Genomic DNA, 20,559 nt, shown 5'->3' on the forward strand with positions numbered 1-20,559 from the left:
CGCTATATAAAGCGTTTAATTCAGCAGCAGCAGCGATATAGACAACGAGAAAAACGTAAATTTAGCGTAGTAAGGGTCGGCCCTATGTCGAAGCTCCCCAACAATAACAATCGTGCAATGGGCTTGTTGGAAGCAGAGCCCCGACTTCGCTATGTGTGAATAATTTTGAACGGTCGCGAAATTAAACGCCTTATAGAGCAGTACCTATAGTCATACGAGAGAGAGAGAGAGGGACGCCAAGTGCATACATCTGCACACAGACTCGATGCAACTCCGCGTTTCGTATAGGTATAGGTGAGCAGTGCAGTACAGTACAAGCCGTGTAGGTGTGCAGTGGGCGCGCGCATGTGGACCCTGTATAATATATTATATATAAGTGTACTCAGCAGCGAGTAAAGTGCAGCACCTTGTGCCGCGACTGCATCGTCTCTCGCCGATTCTTTTCTATAGCCTTTAAATTTTAGCCTGATGATAAATCGCGAAACTGCACCTCTTTAATTTGTTTAACTAAACACATCCCCTTCCCTCGATTCGGTGTGAACCAGGAAGCTCGCGCGGCGTGTGCAGCTCGAAAAAATACACCAGCAGCTAGTGTTTTTCGAGCCACGTTTCGTTACCGCTGCCTTTGATAGCCGCACGCGTGTTATTATAGTACAGTGTGTGTAAGGGCTCTCTCGCGGCGTGCGCAGCACACCACCACGGCACTTTTTTTTTTTGCAGCAGCAGCTCGTATTCTCTTCTTTTTTATTATATTCGCTCGCGGCGCTGGCCGATTCCTCGAACACACGGCCACAAAGTCCGCCTCTGTACCTGTATAGGTATTACTCACCAGTGTACTACCTATTGTTGCCGTATACCTGTACGTATACAGCACGTCTTATACAGCATTTATATATCCTACCCGGAGCAGTAGGTACAGAGCTCTAAAGCCACTTTTATATACCCACCTACCTATATATAATAGTCAGCAGCAGCAGCAGAAAATATTCGTCCAGTGTTTCTCTCTCTTTGTGTGTGTCTGTCTCTCAGTGTAGTGTAGGTACCTATATATAATATAGAGCCGACGCCGTGTGCCGAGTTTCTGGCGTGTGTCGCGCTGCTGCTGCTGCTACACGAGAGCTGCTGCTATGCTGCTCTGCTGCTCCGATCCGACAGTTCGGTGTAGTACCCCAGTGCGTGTCAGTGTGCGTGCGTGAGTGCGTGCTTGCCTTGCCTTGCCTTGCCTGCCTGCCTGCCTGCCTCTGCCAGTGTGTGTATTAAATACCTATACATCTTGCCGAGAAATAAGAAAAAAAAAATCGCGCGCGAGTGAGAGAGAGAGAGAGAGAGAGGCCAAAGGGGAACGTTATACAGAAGAAAGGCAGCTGAGAATAAAGAAAGAGGATACATCATGCAACTGCCGAATATGCTTTTGTTAGTCAAGAACGTCTGGGACAAGACGCTGGGCAAATTTTCAGCTACCCAACAGGACAAGAAGCAACATCAACAGCAACAACCAGCTAACGCCAAGTGAGTGTCTATTTTCTCTTTGCGTTTCTCATAAACGCACGCATTAATTATCCACAAGTGCAATTTCTGTGCTGGCTGCGTCTGTCTGTGTTGTGTGTGTGTGTGTGTACGTACCTACGTATACGTCCAAGTGTGTGTGTATATGTGTGTTTGTGTGACTGTGAGCAGCGAGCATAGTGCATTTAAAAAGTGACAGTCTCTGGCACTCGACGCACAACGGACGCGCGACGTTTGTTGTCGATAGTAGTAGCAGTAGTAGTAGTAGTATACCCACTCCGATTTTTCTTTGTCTCTCTCTCTCGAGGCATGCTTATCGAACGACATTTACAGTCAGGACGTTCGAGTCATTTTTATTGCTTCGATCATTTTTATTTTACAACTTTCGATGCTCGCAAGGCTAACTCGCGTATTTTGACTTTATAATGCTAGAGAGAGACGCATAGCGGTGTGCGAGTTTTGGAGGTTAGGTACAAGGATTACTGCGCAAGGATCAATAGATTCTTTGATGAGAATTTACAATTTTAGCTTCTATCACGAATACCTAAATAAGTCTATGTTTCATTTGATTTTCCTGTTTTGGTCGACACTTGACTTCTATTACTTTCACAAGATAAATTTCTCTTTATCTATTTAAATGGATCTAATCTGTGTTTGTATCAAGAGTTCAAGTTCACAGTAACCAAATCATAATCATACTGATGACTTTTAATTTATGAATCTAATGTTTATTTTTAAACTTGATTGATGTTAAACTAACTTTTAAATTACTTCTCTCTGTTTATTCAATATGATAAAATGACATTTAAGTTCCACATATTTTTGTCTTATGAGGAAACCATATAAATTATGTTGTACAATTTATTGTCAGCCCTATTATCAAATCTCTATATTTATCTTTTAAAATTGTAAAGCAGAAACAATTTCAACACATGATTTTAAACAAAATAATTTTAAATTTTATAGTTCTTGAACCATCATCATGTGTTGTACTATTGACAAGATATTATTCAATATAACATTTTCTGGATTATAAGACCTCTGTAAATGAACTAAAATTGATGTTAAAATATTATTACTTTATTTTCATTTCAATGCATACTATTGGTTATCTTAAAAGATACTCTCAATTTAGCGTGGGATAATATTCATTCAGCTCCCCGATACAACTGTAAACATGTTCTTCGAATTCTAACTTTTTATCATTTACTTGAAAAATGAAGTACTTTAATGTCATGATTCTTAAAAAATCATCATCTTTTTATCTCTACTATATGTTTCATTCAATCTAAACATAGCACTAATGTCATGTTGATTACCAAACTCATTGCGATGAATAAAATAAATAAATAGACTCCCCTAGCATTTCTCATAACTATGCGCAGAGAAAATCTATCATGTGAAATTTTTCTCTGTAAAGTCAATAAAACAAAAACTAAGGGGGCAAGAAGAAGATTGATTTGAAGAACGTCTCGCTTTTTTGTGTACTGGCTTTACAGTTGAATACTGCTAAATCGAATTTTTATTCACACTTGCGCGCGCAATGATGTATGAAACATGTTCTGTGCTATAAATCGGTTATAAATCTGTGCATGTTAGCACTACAAAGTTCTTAGCTTGCAAACATTTTTATGTTAAAGATACGAGTTTAAAACCGACACCGTTAATACATAAAAACGACCGTTACCGAAATTTTTTTATTGACCTAAACAATCTTGGACTATTCACAGGTGTGCAGAGTCGAGCAGGTGTGCAGCCGAAGAGTTCATGGGAGTTGATCGTTTTTTTTTATCGTATGTATACGCAGACTTTATTTAGGATGGTAATCCAAAAAGAAAACACGAAAATATTTTGTATATGTCCTCGAACGCATTTTATCGATTGTTCGAATGAGAGCGTCGAAAGACCATTTATCTCTATCTTGGAGATATCCTAAACTCTCGCGCGTAGATTTTTGCTGCATCATCTCCTATACATCTTTTCACATTCACCTTTGAAAGTGGGAAAAATATGAGAACGGAAGAGGAAGCAAAAAGCAAAAGGCCAAAAAAACTTGTCCCCGACAAATCTCTTATAACGCTTGGAAATTGACGATCACTCGGGACCATTACTAATTCTCAAAGATACCGGAAGCCCGGATTTACATTAGCATGTTCAAACAGGTAGTCGAGAGACGAGCCACATGCTGCCGCCGCCACTTGGTTACTTACCAGGAGCGCAATAATTATTTTTCCTGCAAACTCGAGTGTAAAATCATACGATGAATATGCAACGAGTATGCGGGTGGAAACAATAACCGCAGCTCTTAATCAATGGTTGAGTACATATTATACACGCGCAGGTAGCAACGGTAAACAGGCCTTTATGCGCAATTATCGCCCGGCAGTGGCGGGGCAACGCGAGCACTCCGAAAATGAATGAATTATTGATTTTCCGCAATTTACATTAAGATGTTTTTTTTGTCCTTCCGTAATCTCTACACTCCGATCGGATAATAGGTCTTGAATGTCTTCGTCGTTATTGGACCTTTGTTTCTTTCTTTTTTTCTTTCTTATGCTCGACAGTTACTTTCACTTTGAGATGAGTCGGTATTGTGTGCTCGTGTCTAACGCGAACATCAGGTGTTGAATATATAAACAAGCACTCGATTACCCCGGTGTATATTCGAGCTCTATAGGTGAAAAAGTCATTCCGAATTATTATCAAGAGCACTCCGAGCTCTTTAAACTTTTTTTTTCTTTGTCTTCTAAAACTTTTCCTCGCTCGTGTTATTTTGTTCCTTGTATATATACACGCGTAGGATGCGTCTTGAATCCTAAGCGATTTTCTTCCGGTATTCTGTTTTTCTCTCTCTCTTGCGCGCGCTTTGCCACTATGCACAGACTAGACATTTTCACACCTATTTTGCTTTTATATTTAGAGCGTCGATATTCTTTTTTCCCCCGCGTTCCAGCAAGTATTGCTATGCAAATGGGTAGAAAAAATTTTATGAGAAGAGAGAAGATGTACCTCGAAAATTGAATGGAAAGGCAAAGGATCTTCATTTTCTTTTTTTTCTTAAGTAATACATCTGCTGCGCGCAGGTTCGTTCGGTTGATTCCGGATGAGTGAAGAAATGAGGCTCTCCTCTCTTTTTTTTTTGCTCCCATGGTGAAGTTATTTTGTGTGCGCGCTGGATACTCTTTTTGCTCTCGCGTCCTTCAGGAAGCCTCGAGGGGCTCTTTTTTTGTGCGGTATCGGTTTTCGAAAACAGAAGCCATTACGCTGCTGCTGCAGCACGAGCAGCGCACTGACTTGCATGTGCACTCAGCAACTTTTGCTGTATTCTCCGTCTTCTTATTCTCCTACTCTCTTTTAATACACTGATACGAGAAAAAATTCAGGCCATAATTTGACTTTTAACTCGGACAAAAATCTTTCCGATCGTAGTAATTTATGCACTGGATTTAAATTATCCATATGTTTTTCCTTTATGCGATTTCGCAACTTCTCGATCGTGTTCGAAACGGGTCAAAACAGTCTCACCTCGATAGAGGAATTTAATTTACAGTGTACGGCAAAAAGCATAGATTTACGGTGGCTGTGCATTTGATTGCTTTTTACCGCCTTTGTCTGTTGCGTTCACCATCCCCAGGTATAGAGAGAATACACTACGAACGCACTGTTTTTTTCTCTCCTTTTTTTCTTATTCTGAACCTGCCAAGAATTTATCGAATAATCGAGCGTATACGTTATTTCCCTCGCGCCACGCATTTCATTTTCACGGCAGCTGGCAATTGATTTTTATTCACCTCTCGTCCTTCTTCGGCTTCTCTAAGTCAATATCACAGGAACAAGATGAATAATTAGAAAATAATATTTCCAATAATTTACTCTTCGTTTTTCTCGATATAAATTGCGTTGCGTTGGTGTGTTTAACTTTTTTTTATCAAGTTCGTGGTGTCATATTCTGTGAGTTAAAGGCAACATTTTTAAATAGATTTTTTGCATTCTCTATTTTGATCATTTTTCGACTGTATAAAAAATTACTAAAGCGTTTGAATGTTAAGAATCAAAAGTATTCAATTTTATGAAAAAATTCTTAATGAAAATTAAGGAAACTACACCTTTAAAAAATTCCTCAAATTTGATGCGGATTCAACGTAAAAGATTATTTTACATGAAATTTCTGTTAAAAATGATTTCAGAAATATTGATTTATTTATTTACTTGAACTGTCTAAAAAGCGTATAAAAATGCAATATTATTGTATAAATTATTTTACGATATATAAATAACAAAGATTTAATTCTATACTGCATTAATTACCCAAAAAATGTATGGAGATTGAACCGTAATTATTGCAAGTTCTCACCACTAGATGGCAAGTACAAATTTTTCGATAAACTTGCAAGTGGCAAAGTAAAAATTATTCTATAAGTCAAATGCAAAAATTAACGAGTTCAGATGTTCTCATCATTTTCTTAACGTACAAGGTGGCTGATTATCCGACTTTTGAAGCACACATTTAGGATGAATAAAACTGTCTCCCATTTGTATATAATTATTTCTGGAAGAAATTTGATTTTTTCCCCGTCAATTTCAAACGTAGCTCAAATTTGAATGCACTCCCACATAAGCCAGTGTCAATTTTCGAGTCTCTGAACTTTTTTTTCTGGAGATTTTGATTGGTCGAGCGTTGTACTATTGTTTCCACATTAATTTAAATATTTTAACATGAATTCGAATTTATTTACCTGAAATAAACGTCCTTCACTTTTACATTACTGTTAAAATATAAATATTTTTTACTGTGCACATTTTGAAATTTTCATTTCTGCTCTTTCTGCATTCGCTTCTAAGGGGCTCTAGAAGGCACACCCAAGGGGGGTGCTTTATTTACTTATCCGTTTAAATATTAAACTAGCGCCCGCGCGAGAGAATAGTAATTTACGACGTTGGCTTATCTACCTTTCTCTCGCTCCGCCGTATCGGTGCTTTATAACGTGAGCACGCGGCTGCGTCTTCTTATCCTGGCTTTTGTTGCTATTCAAAGATAAAATGCCGTTTCGAGCGTGCACATGTGTGTATGTGTGCATAAGATGCGAGTACGGAGGTGGTATATATATAAGCAAAAAAGATATCCCATAAAAACGCAGACTTTTGAATTTGGGCTTTCGTCCTTTTTTTTTCTGTTGCAGAATGGCCGCGGCGTCGAATAATGCAACTGCAACGTCGCCAATAACGTCGGTGACAGGTCAGACGGTGCCAACGACAACGACGACGACGATGACGCCCACGTTGAATGTAACAGCGACAGCCGCCGATACGACAACGGCAGCCACGGCAGCGTCGCAGGCGGCGGCGGTAGCAGCAGCAGCAGCAGCAGCAAATGTTACCGCTTCTAAAAGGAGTTGCTGGAGACAAAGAACTGTACATTTCACCATTTTTTTAGCTGTATTCTCCACGATACTCACTCTCCTTTGGGTTTACACGCTGACATCCGAATTGAGGTAAATGTGTACAAAAGAAAAAGATATAGACCGTGGAAATTGTATTTTTGCTTCATCTCTCGCGGATGTCGATACATCGCTCGATTGTGTACACACGAAAATGACAATGACAATGAGAAGGAGGAGGAGGAGGAGGAGGACAAAAAGAGATAAAAACTCGAGGAGACTCCTTTTTCCTCCGCACAGAATCGCGTCTTGGACTTTTCATCTCTCGTTTTCGTCGTTGTCGTCTCGTTATATGGCTTTTGTTGCGCGCGCGTCGCGCTTCGCACTCGATATCGCGACGCTTTTTTCTTTGAACTGGCCCTATTATACAGCCGAAAAAAGTCATCCCTGTGATGTTTAGACGATAAAGACTGACACAGAACTATACACGGCCAGTCGTGCATTAAAAAAGAAAGAAAATAAAGAAAAGAGTCGACCTGGATCTCGTTACGTCTACACGACTAATTTCAATAATGAGCTCGTGAAAATTATTTACGACGTAAGTAATAAAGCACAGGCGCGTTAAACAAGACATAGCTCGGGCGAATATATCCCTCTCTCTCTCTTTCTCTTTTGTCTTCGGGAGCTGGGCCGAGGCCTTTTGTTATCTTACCTCGGAGCTGTTACACTCGCTCGCGAGAGAGAGAGAGAGAGATGAAAAGGAGATGATGACACGTTTTCGCATATATTATATGCCGGTATAATGCTGCAGCCTATCGTGCATAAAGGGTTTTGTTTGCGGTGCCGCTGCTGCAGCACAGAAGCTGCACAGCTACCCACCGTCCTCTGCGGTGGCGGCGGGAGACGTGATGCGAGCGAGTTCATTGATGTTACGCCGTGACTGCGCTGAAAACATTGCCCTTTTGTTTTTCCCTAGTCTCCCCGCTGCCCCCCTCCCTCGCAGAGTCACTTGACCCAAAGTTTTACTTTCTCATTAAAGTTGACAAATTCTTTCTTTCTTCCTTTTCTGCCGTGGCTCTCGCGGTTATATTCTCCCGGCTACGCTTCCAGCATAAATCTGAAAGAACCCAAGTTTTAAGCTCTCATTTGCGCCCGCGCGAATATCATAATTTCAAGTTTAAGTACTCGCTTGTACGTAATGCTCGTGGATGCGACTCTGCTGGCTCGAGCTCGGGTTAATCCCAAAACAGGCAAGGATGCGCAATAAATTAGTGTTACGGGACTATACCGTATACTGTAATATATCGAAATTGTAATTTGAGATCTGTCCGCTGCATCGCTTTCAATTTTTTTTTTTTTTTTTTGCACCAGTATAGATTCGAATAATGCACGAATGAATAACGCGTAAAAAAACATCATTCTTCGCGCGCATCAAATCGAATCGGCTTGAGGAAATAAAAAGGCAAAGCGAACCGTAAACAATATCAAAACAATCGATCAAACTTTATCAAGCTAACAGCCGGACAACAAAAAAATAATCAAACGCGACTCGCTCGGATACGTTGTGGTTTTTTTTTGCACCGACGAGAACCAAATGAAAACAATGCCGCATGGGGGTGTCCAGAAGTCACGTACAATCGAAAAAAGCTTTCCATCGATACATACATACAAAGTCATTGTGTCAAACTCGCGCAAAAAAACGAGTCCTCACGCCTCGATAAGCCACCCGTGAGAGAGCGAGAGGAGAGAAAGCAGAGCTTAATGTATAAAGTAGAAATAGATAAATGGTCTCGTACGGAAGGCGAGGGAGACACACCGGAATTAGAGTCTTTGATAAGTCGAGCTGAATCTCGCGGAGCTCGAGATGATCAATGTCTTCCTTCCTCTCGCTCTGTCCACGTCGAATTAGAGCTCGAAACGTTTCTTCCCACCTTAATGATCGATGTTACCTTGTCCTCGATGTCGCAGGAGGAAAGCCTTCGACGTCAACATGATGCAGGTGTACAATCTCAATCTGTCCATGGACAATCCTGAATTGGTGCGTTACATCCGAGACATGCAGATGAAAATGCCGTCGGGCCACGAGCCCCTCAACGCCACCGAGCCGAGCGACGAGGAGCAGTTCATCGTCGCCCAATTGCAGGGCAAGCGAGCCGGTGTTTACTTCGAGTACATCAGCCGGGTAAGCTAGCTGTAGCTATAATGGTGTTAGTAGTAACGAAAATGAAAACTGAAAAAAGTTGACGCGTCGCCGCGACGAGCTGAATCGATGGCGCGCGTGGCGCAGCGGGCGAGCTTTGACGCGCGCGTCGTCCTCGTCGTTACGTACGCCTAATGCATGATTTATGTACCTATGGCATCGATGTCGACGCGGCGGGGGAGGCAGAAAAATACTCGTTCGCTGGATTTATTGCTATTTTGCCAGAATTTATCGCGACAAATTAAACGTCCGATCGATGGATTTATTTTGCATGCGTATACCGCGTGGCGTATTTCTGATCAACTGATTTTTTATTCGATTTAAATTTCAAATTTTTTTCTACCGCTGCTAGAACTTTAGTACGGAATGCCCGATGCTCGCTCTCTTCATTATTCAAATTAAAAAAATTCTGCACAAAAGTTTTTGCCCAAAAAAAAAAAAAAAAAAAAATATAAGGACAGAGAGATAAAACAAAGAACGTACGGATTGCGCAATTTGTCGCGAACAAAAATGCACCATGAATTTTCATGGCATACCAAAGAAAAGATTGTTATAGGGTCGCGTTCGCGAAATTTACATCGAAGCGCGCCTCCGCCATGAACTTCTCAAACTTATGCGCAGAAAGTTGAATAGTAAAATATTTCGCGAGTCCTGCTAGAAGATATTTTTTTCTTCTTCTACATCCCGCCCGAAACTCGCCTCGGCTCGCACAAAAGATTTTTTCGCTCTCGCAATCGAGCGTTCGCGATACAAAGTTTTTTAAGCGCGTTATCTCGCCTCGTATATTTTCGCGCGCTCGCGCTACATTCATCAGCCAGCGAGCGTTGCGAACGAGTCCGCGTCCAACGGGGTCGACTGAATTAATTCAAGCTCTCGCCTGCTGCACCGTGTGCCACAAGTGCGCGCAGTTTATAACGAAGAAGAAAAAGAGTATTAATCGTGGCGCCCGACCTGTGTTTTGTGTGTGATCGCCGACAGATTGGTGCTCCTTCGACCACGGCCTGGCTGGAACGGGAGCTTGGATGGCGAGGCGTGCAGATCTTGACGGACCCACGCAGCTTCTTCGACGCCTGCCGTAGCAGTCGCAATCCCAAGACGCGGATCCTGCGATCCTGCCTCAGCTCCGATGGCCAGACCAAAGAGGTGAGTGCGAAGACGACTCGGCGACTCGAGCTCGCAAAGACCCGGGCGAATGATTAAAGAATTCATCAGCCGAGACTTTATCATTTTCAAGAGCTTTGAGCGAGTGAGAGATGATTAGTTTTCTTACGCACGACGCTCTCTATATATCTTTCCTCAAAGAGTGCATAAAGCTCGACCTTTTTTCATCTCTCACTTCGCTCTTACACACGGATTTATATATATACTATCTACTTTTTAGTCGATGTTAAAGCTAACTCGAAGAGAGAGAGAGAGAAACGCACTCTCGGCCGAGGAAAGAAAGCACATTTTAAAGAAAATTAAACTTCAATTATGAATTTCTCAAGATCTTTTCACTTTGATTATTATTCTTGCGTTGAAAGGATTTGAAAAACTGCTCCGTGCGATTTTTTGCGATATTACATTTTTAATCAAGTTTCCCTATTATTTACGAATTATAAATTTAAAGCTGGTTATAGCATCGATGTATACAAGCTGGCAGGGGAGTACAGTAGTCGTTTTCGGCAGCGCAAAAAGATGGCTTCTCTTTATTCCGCGAGAAAAAAGTGCTCTCTCTCTCTCTCTCTCTCTCAGGCAGGATCATCTATCATGCATACAGAATATATACCTCGGTTCGAATATAATATATGCCACACACACAAGCTCACCACAAGGCGCTCGTCCGCGCACGTCGTTATGATTTACAGATAGCGTATCACCAGGAGCAGGACGTGCAAGTGCAGAAGCTCGGCGAGAGCCCCAACAGTCTGGTACTGTTCAAGGAGACCATGGTGGCGCCCAGGCTCATCTGCTTCTCCCTGTACTCGGTGATGCTGGCCTACAACACGACGAGCCTCGATTATCTCAGCCTCGACATCACTTCCGAGGTGCAGGACGAACTGGTACGTAGTTTAGCTCTAGCTCTCTCTCTTTCTCTCTCTCTTACTCGCTGCCGATTATACATTTCGCGCATAATAATAATATCATAGTTTATATTCGCGCGCCGCACAGCTGTGGGAACGTTTTGATAATTCGCTTAGTCCACGACTCGCGCGCGCGCGGCCCTAGAGTCGTGCAGCTGCAGCGCTCGGCGAGGAGGATTATTTACACCGACGACGCGCGCTGTGTACTTTGGGAAATTTACGGGGGAATTCTCGACCGTGCCCTCTCGCGAGCGAGTGAGAGAGAGAGAGAGAGAGATCCCATTAGCCCGATGAAACTGTAAGAGTTGAGCGCAAGCTCCCGAGCTCGTAAACGTTGTGATTCATTCGGAATATTTGAGCTTGCAAGCTCTCGCTCTCTCGTAAGTTGAACGCGAATTATCGTCCGGATCTCGGTCGCGAAATTCCGCTTTAGTTTTTCTCTACCAATTAAACGGCAAGTAGAGTGTCTACTGTTATATCTCGCGCTCGCTCGCGTCCATTACCGAGAAATCATGTACACGCGGCGCCTCCGCGGTGTAATGCAGTGTCCGAAATGGACTTTAATAACGAGCACTGCTCTATACTCTGCTCTGGCTCTAGTAGCCGAGTGCACAGCTTAAATGCAACAAAGCCGTATTCCGTGCACGTCTGAGCTAGCTAGCCAAGTTAAACTCTCCGATGCAAAATACGCGAGGGGCCAATGTCGATGTCGTTTTATGCTCGAGCCCCGCAAGCGCACAATGCCTGGCCTGTGCTGTATATATGTATCTCTCTCTTGCGATGCGGCGCGGCGCGAGAAGCCCATCAAAATCGAATTACATCGTTAAAGTTGCACATACATGTGTAATGCCGTCGTCTTCGTCGTCGTCGTCATCGTCATCGCAGTCGCGAGAGGATAGCTATATTCTTCTCTGTCTCTGTCTCTCTCTCTCTATATATATGTGTATAATGTCGATGGCCGGCACTACGAGAGCTTGTTGTGTTGTGTAATTGCAGGTGCTGGACACAATTCCGTGGGACGTGATAAGGATAGAAGTGCTGGCGATTCACTGGGCGAGCCATCACAGCGAGATGGAAACACGTAATATCGTCGACAAACTAGCCGGGCACAACTACAAGCTCGTCAAGAGTCTCTCGACGGGCAAGCTAGTCTTCGTTTACAACCGACGTCTCAAAATATGAGCCCGAGGCGGCGTCGTTCGCAGCAAAGGCCTCGCAGCGCCAGCCCGAACAAGCAGCGGCTACACTAACCATCGACACCGCATTGTTGTTGTTCTAAATTAATAGCTTATAAGCATGGCTCTTATCCCGCGTATACGCCTACACCGGTACACCACACCCACACTGACAGCCAATGTAACACACACACACAGACACACATACACATCCACATCCCTGAACTACTTTTCCCTTTTGAACAAAGGAGGGAAAGATCTCTGCCTCTGAAGTTTCAACTTACTTGGCCTAACTTTACGAGATACTTACCCACTCAAAAGAGAGATAGATACTTCGCGAAGATAAATAATTAAATGAAGCTGCCAAGTTTTGGACTCGTATTAGAGCCGTGTCCTGCTTACATCGGCATTACCTGCTGCGCGCACCTGCTTCTACCCACTCGACTCCTCGTACATATAGATACGTACAATTAAAAATAGCTCAAACGCGCTTGTGTGTTTTTCGCGTGGGTGTGTGTATGTGTGTGTGTGTTTGCAGTTTGCACGCGCGCGTCCGTGCCGTCGTGTACGCGTTATACACATCATCTTTTTTCGCTAGAAAATTTTTTTTTACAAAATGCGCGCATTTGGCTGCTTTTGTACTCGAGATTTACGATGCATAATGTCGAAATAAACGTACGTAATTATACATGTAATTATAGATGAATTATGCTGCTTTTGTACATACACATTCAATGAATGTTGGACTCTTCGATAAATTGTACATAATAGTAATTGTATTATTAACAACAAAAAGTTGTAACATTAATCGTGTAAAAAAAGCTCTCCAGCTTGCGTTTTACAAAAAGTTTTATAAAATACTCCGATAATTTTGCGTAGTAATAACTATCCCATTTCATATTTACGCCTTTTTTATATTTTTTGTCTTTTTCGTATATTTTCTAGAGTTTTTAAACATTACAATTCGACAAACACATGCCCTCTGTAAATTTCCATGAATCACTTCATTCCGATCGTCGTACGTAGAATAATAGTAACTTGCAGAGGAAAACTGTTGTGTGCATAATGTATGGTTGTGAACGGCTTTTGTATGAAAGATGCAACGAGTGGCTGATGATTCGTGAATTTAAATAAATTTTATCATATAAATAAGCAAGTTACTATAATACCTTGACTAATGGGCCTTACTAGATCTGTAAGAAAGACGGTTATCTCGAGTAGAAAATTTCAAAACGATAATATTAAGATTACAGCTACTGTAGATAGTACTGAGAAAATAATTGATACATCTTAAAGTAAAGATTTGTGTATTTATACGTCCATAGAAATGGAAAATAATCGACTGATCTTTATAACGATTGATTTTTCAAGAAGCGAAGTTAATGTTACAGGTTTTTGTAGGCGTGGAAGTTTAAAAAGTATCAAAAAGCACGAACAAATTATAAATAAATAGTTTTAAATATTACAAATATAAGCATAACTGTTAAACATGAAAAAATTATGAAGTTATTTCATTCGTAGATCGATACTGATAAAAATCAAGTGCTGAACTATTTTGAGCCAAAATAGTTCCTAACAATTTTCATATAAGTTTGTTATAGTGTTACAACTGTACTCTTGTATTATTAAACACAGCACCACTGCGATTTACTATGAAAAAAACTTGTTAAAAGCTACTTACTCGCTAAGGTTTAGAAATCTTTTGAGATGATAAAAAAATGTTATACTCGCTAGTGTAATGGTAGCAAATAGTATTTTCTCGACTACTGGCACAATTGAGTAATATTTAAGATGAGAAATCTATATCACAGACAATGAAATTATCCATAGCATTTGTAGATTTATGATTTTTGCATTTTTTTATATATAATACAGATCGTGATTAATGATTGCATTATACATGAGAAAAACATTACTTGTAGATTCGTGATTTTCAAGCAAAAAATAATAAATCCTTATATTTGTAAAAAATTGAAGTTTTAATTTGAATATCTGCTGTCTCCTACATTTTTCTTTCCTTATAAACCAGACGTTGTTAAGCTGCTAAAAGACGCTGCGAATTTATATTCATTCGGAAGCTCGCGTTTCGAAGGTAGCACTTTTGGATCGAAATTGGTATTCTATGAAAACGTGATCTGCCTTTACTATTTCCGCGAACAAGACACTTTATTTTCCAGCTCGGATATATCTCGGAGACTCGCAAGTCGAATAGGCGCGCAGAAATGCGAATACGAAGTCGGTTTCATTATTGAAAATTATGGATTGAACTTCTAATTGAATGAAATTTTCTATTCCGCATAATTTCCTGCACTCTATATTAAAATAAATTACGAGCGACTGGAAATAGTCAAGAATTTTATTTACGTTTCGGAGAAAAAGACGGCAAATTAAAAATCGTTTTATTAAATAAATGAAAAAGTCAACTCTTAATAAGAACGTGTCGAATTTTAAAAAAAATTGGTCAAAGCTCCGACGAAGCCTGTGCACTTCACCTAAATTGAAAGTGTACTTCATCCGGAAAAAAGCGGACTGGGTGGGGACAAAAGTTGCAAACTATATACCTTAGCAAGTTCATAAATTTTCCCTCGTAAAAAAAACGAGAAGAGAAATGTAAGAAAATTATCGGAACAAAAAACGTTTCGCGCTGGCTACACTCGCGACTTTCACACTCTCTCGCCTTATCTCGAAACTTTATCAATTAAATAATACAAAAAAAAAAAGGTCGACGCCTTTATTCGCATATACATGTGCGCGCGAGCGAGCGAGCGAATTATCTAATTTACACAGCAAGTTTATGTGCGCGAGAGAGAAAAGTTGGCTTATCAGAAAGTCAAATACGTGTATATACCGATCGCAAGATCGACAAAACAAAATTTTTTTCGCTGAAAATACTTGCAAACAATGTGTGAGAACGAGGCGCAGCACTAGATCGACGCGTGCGCGCGAAAAAAAAGTATATTTCAGATTTACCCCGTTCAGTTCTTTTTTCTTGTTTTACGGCTCGTCCTTATATTTACTTCGCTAAGAAATTTTCTCTACTAAAACGACCGGCGCTTGGGCAAAGATTTTTCTTTTACTCTTTTCTGCAGCAGCAGCAGCAGCAGCATAAGCAGCTGCAGTACGAGCAACACGAGAGTTGTCAAAATAATGTTGAATACATTTTACGCATAAAGTACATTTCTCTCGTCGTATAATGTATAAAGTGGAATATACGCTGGCAGTAAAAGCGCCCAGGAAAGTAGTAGAAGTCGGCGGTGGTGGTAGTCAAAAGTGCTAGTCCACCCAGCCCAGCCCCTCCCCCTACACTTGCTATATATATATACATACATAGTACATACGTAACACGCGCGGCGCGGCAGAGAGTTAAAGCACTCGAGCGAATACTCTTCTTATACGGACAATTTAATCGCAAAGAAAGCAAAATTCCGCAGGGTGCAGTCCCTGTAATATTACACGAGTCAAAGAGCCCGCTCGTGCGCGCGCTGCTGTAAAAATGAGGAATGGACTTGAAATAAGAGGAAAAAGGGATGATAAAAAGAGAAGAAAAGTATAAAATAAAATAAAATAAAAGTAAAAAATTTGAGTGGCACACCGGTGGCCCGGTCACCGAAACACAAAGTCGCCGTCGTCGTCTTCTTCCATTTTTTTTATTTGTACTCGCGGCTACATAAGCGCCCGAGGCGGCCGTCGCCGCTCGTATGCGCGCCACGCAGATAAACTGTCGTCGCGCTGTCGTCCGCAAGATCGAAGATAATTACATTTTAGATAAAAAAAAGAGAGTCTCGAGCGCGCGGCGACGGCATATACCGGAGTATACCGTGTACGTACGTATGTATGTACGTACGTGCGTGCGCGCTGCTGCTACCGTGTGTATATATTCGTATATACGCGCGCGGGCGGGAGTCGGGGGAGCATCGAACAACATTTTACCTGGCCGCGAGCATTTAGTAAGCCACCGTTGCTAAAATGTCGAGCATCTCGCCGAGCACTCGCAGTAGTACGAACATGTTTCGCTCGGACTCGTGAACAGTTTCCTTTTTTTCTCTCTCTCTATCTCTCTATCTCTCCTTTTTTCCGTTGCTGCTGCTGCTGCCTCCTCCTCTCCGTTTCCCTTGGCCCATTTCGCCCAGCGCTGTACGTTTAAAAGTCGGCGAGCTTTTTCCGAGTGAAAAGCTTTTCTTGCTGCTGCTAGCCCCGGCTGGCTGGTAAGCTCGCGAGTGTGTCTGTGCAAAATTAGCTGAGCAAAGGGACGTTGCCGCCACCGCCGACGACGACGACGACGACGCTCCATAGCTAGCGCGCGAGCAAGAATGGAAGCGCAGGGAATGCTAAGTGGAGCGCCTGCGAGGCAGCAGAAAGGAAAAAAGCTCTGGCAGTATCTCGCAGCTGCTTCTGGTAAAATTCGATTTGCTTTTGATTTTCCCCCTTTTCTTCTTTTGTCCCGGCACGCGCGCGCGCGCATACGAGCACGACGATGTTTTCCAAAAATTGTGCACCGTCTGTCGGAGACGTATTAATGCGGTTATGAATCGTGCAAATAAAAGGGTGCGCGTGAAACGCCGAGGAAAAATACACTCGCGTGCGCGTTCTTTTTTTTTTTGCGTGCACCTAACACGCCTGCATTCACTGAAAAAGTTTCATAATCCGCGCGCGCGCGCACACAGTTGTGTATACACACGATAAAAGCGTGTCTATGGTTTTTACTTCGTTCCTTCTTTCGCTCGCTCGCCTTTTTTTTTCAACAAACTTCCGACTCTTTTATGCAGCTTTTTACGAGTGTGTAGCTGCTGCTGCACACATCGAGAAGGTAAAAGCATCGTTTGTATTATTTCACCGCGATTCTTGCATTTGTCCTAAGGACCAGCGAGAGAAGAAAAAAATCCCTTTTTCTTCCTTCGTAGTTAGGAGTCCCTAAAATATCGCCACGAAAAATTTAAATCAAGCTGAAACGTATAAAGGAAAAAGTTCAATAGCGGGCATTAAAGTTTTTTATGCTCGAAGGATATATATTATATCTTATTCCATTCTTTTTACTCGACTACTCGCTCCTTCTTTTTATACGACTCGCAGGATGCGCGCACTTTCATTCCAGGACGCCTTGCAAGTATCACTATACATAGTACATCTACACCAATGGGAAAAAAAGTAAAATCAAGAGCATTTCGCGTTTATGTTTCTCGCTTTTAATAGTATAAAACTCAAGATTGATGCGAGCTACTCCTGCTGTGCCCGTAAGGGAAGTTCCTGCTTTTCGAGTGGTTCTCTCTCTCTCTCTCTCTCTCATTCTTTTGAATTTAATTCGAGATTTTTATTACCATTTGCGAAATACTTGCGCGTGACGTAATGCCGCTCTCGGGAATAGACACACACACACCGCAGGAGCGCAATAAAAAATATCAATTATAGCCAAGCGACGTATTATTATTTGTTTTTCCAATATTATACATTGTTGCAATTTTTGCAGTGCAAAAATATAATATAATAATTGTTTACAGCACGCGGAAGTGTCCGATTAGCCGCGAGCGGTTCACATTGCGCGGAATTTGACGAACGCGCCTGACTTATGACAACACGTAATGATCGTCGAACAATTTGCACGGCGCTTCGGGCGGATCGATTCTCCGGAAAGAGGAAAAAATTATATCTCCGTCGCTCTGTCTCTCTGAGCCGATCACGTGCGCTATCACACACGGCTTTAACGAGTTTAGAATTTTTTTTAATGAAAACATCTCCATGTGGGGCTGCGATAAGAGCCGCGCGCGGTGTATTTGCTCGGTTCGCTATAAAATCAATCGCGGGTATATCCCCCCGATTCTTAATCAGCTCCACTTGCATTGTTTGCCCTTTTGTCGGGCTCTGTCAACATGTGCACGTACGGATCGACACGAGGCGGACAATTGTTTTGTTGGCCGACTTTCTTTTACTTCGAGGCGCGTACTTAGAGGAGCTGCGGGTCGGATCGCATCGACTGTTTTATCGGGGCATTTAACGACGATAGAAACTTTCTTCGCTAAAAATAGCATCCGAGCAAGAGCAGAGATTATCGAAGTAGTGGTCAGAAAAAATATCCGATAACGAAAGAAAGTAGTCCAAAAGCGAGATTACCATCTCTAATCGATTCGATGGTTTTTTTTTTCTTTTTTTTTAATCGAAGCACTCGAAATCGTCACGTATGCCCAAACTCGAAATGCCGGACAAAATCGACGCGACGCCTGATATTTTCGTCGCGTATAGTCGGTACTCGATCGACAAAATAAAAACAAACACTCAGCCGAGCTCGAGTGCTCAATTTTGATTCCGAAAAATGTTTGTGCGATAACAGCCTGTCTGCTGTCGATCGGCGTGGGCACGGGCCTGGCGTGGTCGGCCCCCATGGAGAAGTACCTCGAGTCCGAGGACTCACACATCGCCCGCATGACCGAGGAGGAGTTCTCGTGGACGTCGTCGCTGCTGGCGATCGGCGCGATGGTCGGCGCCCTGCCCACCGGCGCCCTGGCCGACGCCCTCGGCCGCAAGCGAGTCCTGCTCGCGCTCGCGCTGCCCTTCCTGCTGTCCTGGGGCCTGATCCTCGTCGCCAATGCCGCCTGGATGCTCAACGCGGCTCGGCTGATCGTCGGCGTGGCCATCGGCTCGGCCTGCGTACTGGTGCCGACCTACCTGTCGGAGATAGCCGAGGACGAGGTCAGGGGCACACTGGGCGCGTTGTTTCAGTTCTTCCTCACGGTCGGCATCGTCTACGGCTTCTGCCTCGGGGCTTACCTCGACTATTACGGATTAGCCGTGGGCTGCGCCGTCGTAGTGATCCTCTTCGTGGCGACCTTCGTCGCGATGCCCGAGTCTCCGGCTTGGCTCGTGGTACGTTTTCCAATATCAATCGTTTCACCCTCCTCCGTGCATAATGTAATCGGCTAATCCGAGCGAAAATCCATTCCGTAGAGCAAAGGCCAAAAGTCGGAGGCGATGAAAGCCCTGCAGAGGCTGCGCGGCGACAGTTACGACGTCAGAGCCGAGCTCTCGCAGCTACAAAAGGAAGCCGAGGAGAAGGGCAGCAGGCGCAGCTCCGTCTTCGATCTCGTCAGGCTGGAGGTGCCGCGCAAAGCTCTCGTCATCTGCCTGTTTGGCATGATATTCCAGCAGCTGTCTGGCATCAATGCCGTGATTTTCTACGCGGAGGGTATCTTCAAGGCGGCGGGTAGCAAGATCGATCCCAAGCTCAGCATGATTCTCGTTTCCTCTGTTCAGGTATGGATTTCTCATTTATTATAATAATAATAATAAAAGTACGAAGAGTGATGATTCGTTTTATTTCGTCAGTGTGGGATGGCATTGGTAGCAGCGGGAATAGTCGAGAAGGCTGGCCGAAAACTCATGCTCATCTTCTCCGCGGCAGTGATGTCTTGCTCTCTAACGGCCATCGGTGTGTACTTCAAGCTGAAAGACGAGGAGGTCGATGTGTCGACTCTTGGCTGGCTGCCCCTCGCCTCCCTCGTCATCTTCATGATCGCCTTCTCTTTGGGGTAAGTTTTCGTCGCACGATCGTCGCCCACGTAATATTTCTCAAATTCTGTAACTCATTTTTATCTTTGTCCGTAGAATGGGCCCGATCCCTTGGATGCTGACCGGCGAGATGTTCGACGTCGAGATGAAGGGCAACGCCTCGAGTCTGGCGGTCATGCTCAACTGGTTCCTGGTCTTTCTCGTGACCAAGACGTTCCCCGCCATGGCCGAGGCCCTGGGCAAGGGGGGCGCCTTCTGGTTCTTCGCCGCGGTCATGGCGTTCGCCGCGATTTACTCGCACGTCTGCCTGGTTGAGACCAAGGGCAAAAGCATCCAAGAGGTGCAAGACGCCTTGGCGGGCAAAAAGCCGTCGCCGTCCGTCGTCGAAAAGTTTTGAGTCTCTCTCTCTGCTTTTTTTTATATCGAATTGCGCGCACTTTCACGATCCATGAGAGTTATATTGTAAGAGTATTATTACTGATAAATACCGATCTTTTTTTTGTTTGTCTATTTTGTACAAAAAAAAAAATCTCGCCAGCACTTTTATTTCCTGTTATGTCACTGCGCTCCGTTATCTCGGATATGCTTTTTATCAATATTAGTTTACAAACGAACGTGTAAAAAAAAAAATACATCGATTGAAATAATACGCCGAGATAGCAACTGCCACTGTGCGTCGATCGACAATTTCGCGCGAAATAAAAAAAACGAAAGAAAACTCGTCATCAGCGCATATTCGA

At 43.0% G+C, this 20,559-nt stretch overlaps 2 protein-coding genes across 2 annotated transcripts; both read left to right on the plus strand.

The window, feature by feature from the left end:
* Positions 1-1,075: 1,075 nt before the first annotated feature.
* LOC106658719 lies at positions 1,076-14,293 on the plus strand. The gene is made up of 6 exons (XM_014380802.2): positions 1,076-1,509; positions 6,687-6,998; positions 8,853-9,066; positions 10,063-10,227; positions 10,932-11,126; positions 12,144-14,293. Exons 1-6 carry the CDS (start codon positions 1,391-1,393, stop codon positions 12,327-12,329), a joined length of 1,191 nt encoding a protein of 396 aa, XP_014236288.1. The 5' UTR covers positions 1,076-1,390; the 3' UTR covers positions 12,330-14,293.
* Positions 14,294-16,289: 1,996 nt separating this feature from the next.
* On the plus strand, positions 16,290-20,471 carry LOC106659060 (facilitated trehalose transporter Tret1-like). The gene is made up of 5 exons (XM_014381359.2): positions 16,290-16,717; positions 18,645-19,177; positions 19,259-19,564; positions 19,637-19,839; positions 19,916-20,471. The coding sequence occupies exons 1-5, from the start codon at positions 16,633-16,635 to the stop codon at positions 20,214-20,216; spliced, it is 1,428 nt and encodes a 475-aa protein (XP_014236845.1). The 5' UTR covers positions 16,290-16,632; the 3' UTR covers positions 20,217-20,471.
* The last annotated feature ends 88 nt before the right edge of the window (positions 20,472-20,559 follow it).

Source organism: Trichogramma pretiosum, unplaced genomic scaffold (genome assembly GCF_000599845.2).
Source record: "Trichogramma pretiosum strain Unisexual culture from Peru unplaced genomic scaffold, Tpre_2.0 scaffold2, whole genome shotgun sequence".
Lineage (NCBI taxonomy): Eukaryota > Metazoa > Arthropoda > Insecta > Hymenoptera > Trichogrammatidae > Trichogramma > Trichogramma pretiosum.

Coding starts and splice junctions, on each gene's coding strand:
- LOC106658719 (XM_014380802.2), top strand. CDS start 1,391: ATGCAACTGCCGAATATGCTTTTGTTAGTCAAGAACGTCTGGGACAAG. Junction 10,228..10,931: donor CCGATGGCCAGACCAAAGAG/GTGAGTGCGAAG, acceptor TATGATTTACAG/ATAGCGTATCACCAGGAGCA. Junction 11,127..12,143: donor CCGAGGTGCAGGACGAACTG/GTACGTAGTTTA, acceptor GTGTAATTGCAG/GTGCTGGACACAATTCCGTG.
- LOC106659060 (XM_014381359.2), top strand. CDS start 16,633: ATGGAAGCGCAGGGAATGCTAAGTGGAGCGCCTGCGAGGCAGCAGAAA. Junction 19,178..19,258: donor AGTCTCCGGCTTGGCTCGTG/GTACGTTTTCCA, acceptor TCCATTCCGTAG/AGCAAAGGCCAAAAGTCGGA. Junction 19,565..19,636: donor TTCTCGTTTCCTCTGTTCAG/GTATGGATTTCT, acceptor TTATTTCGTCAG/TGTGGGATGGCATTGGTAGC.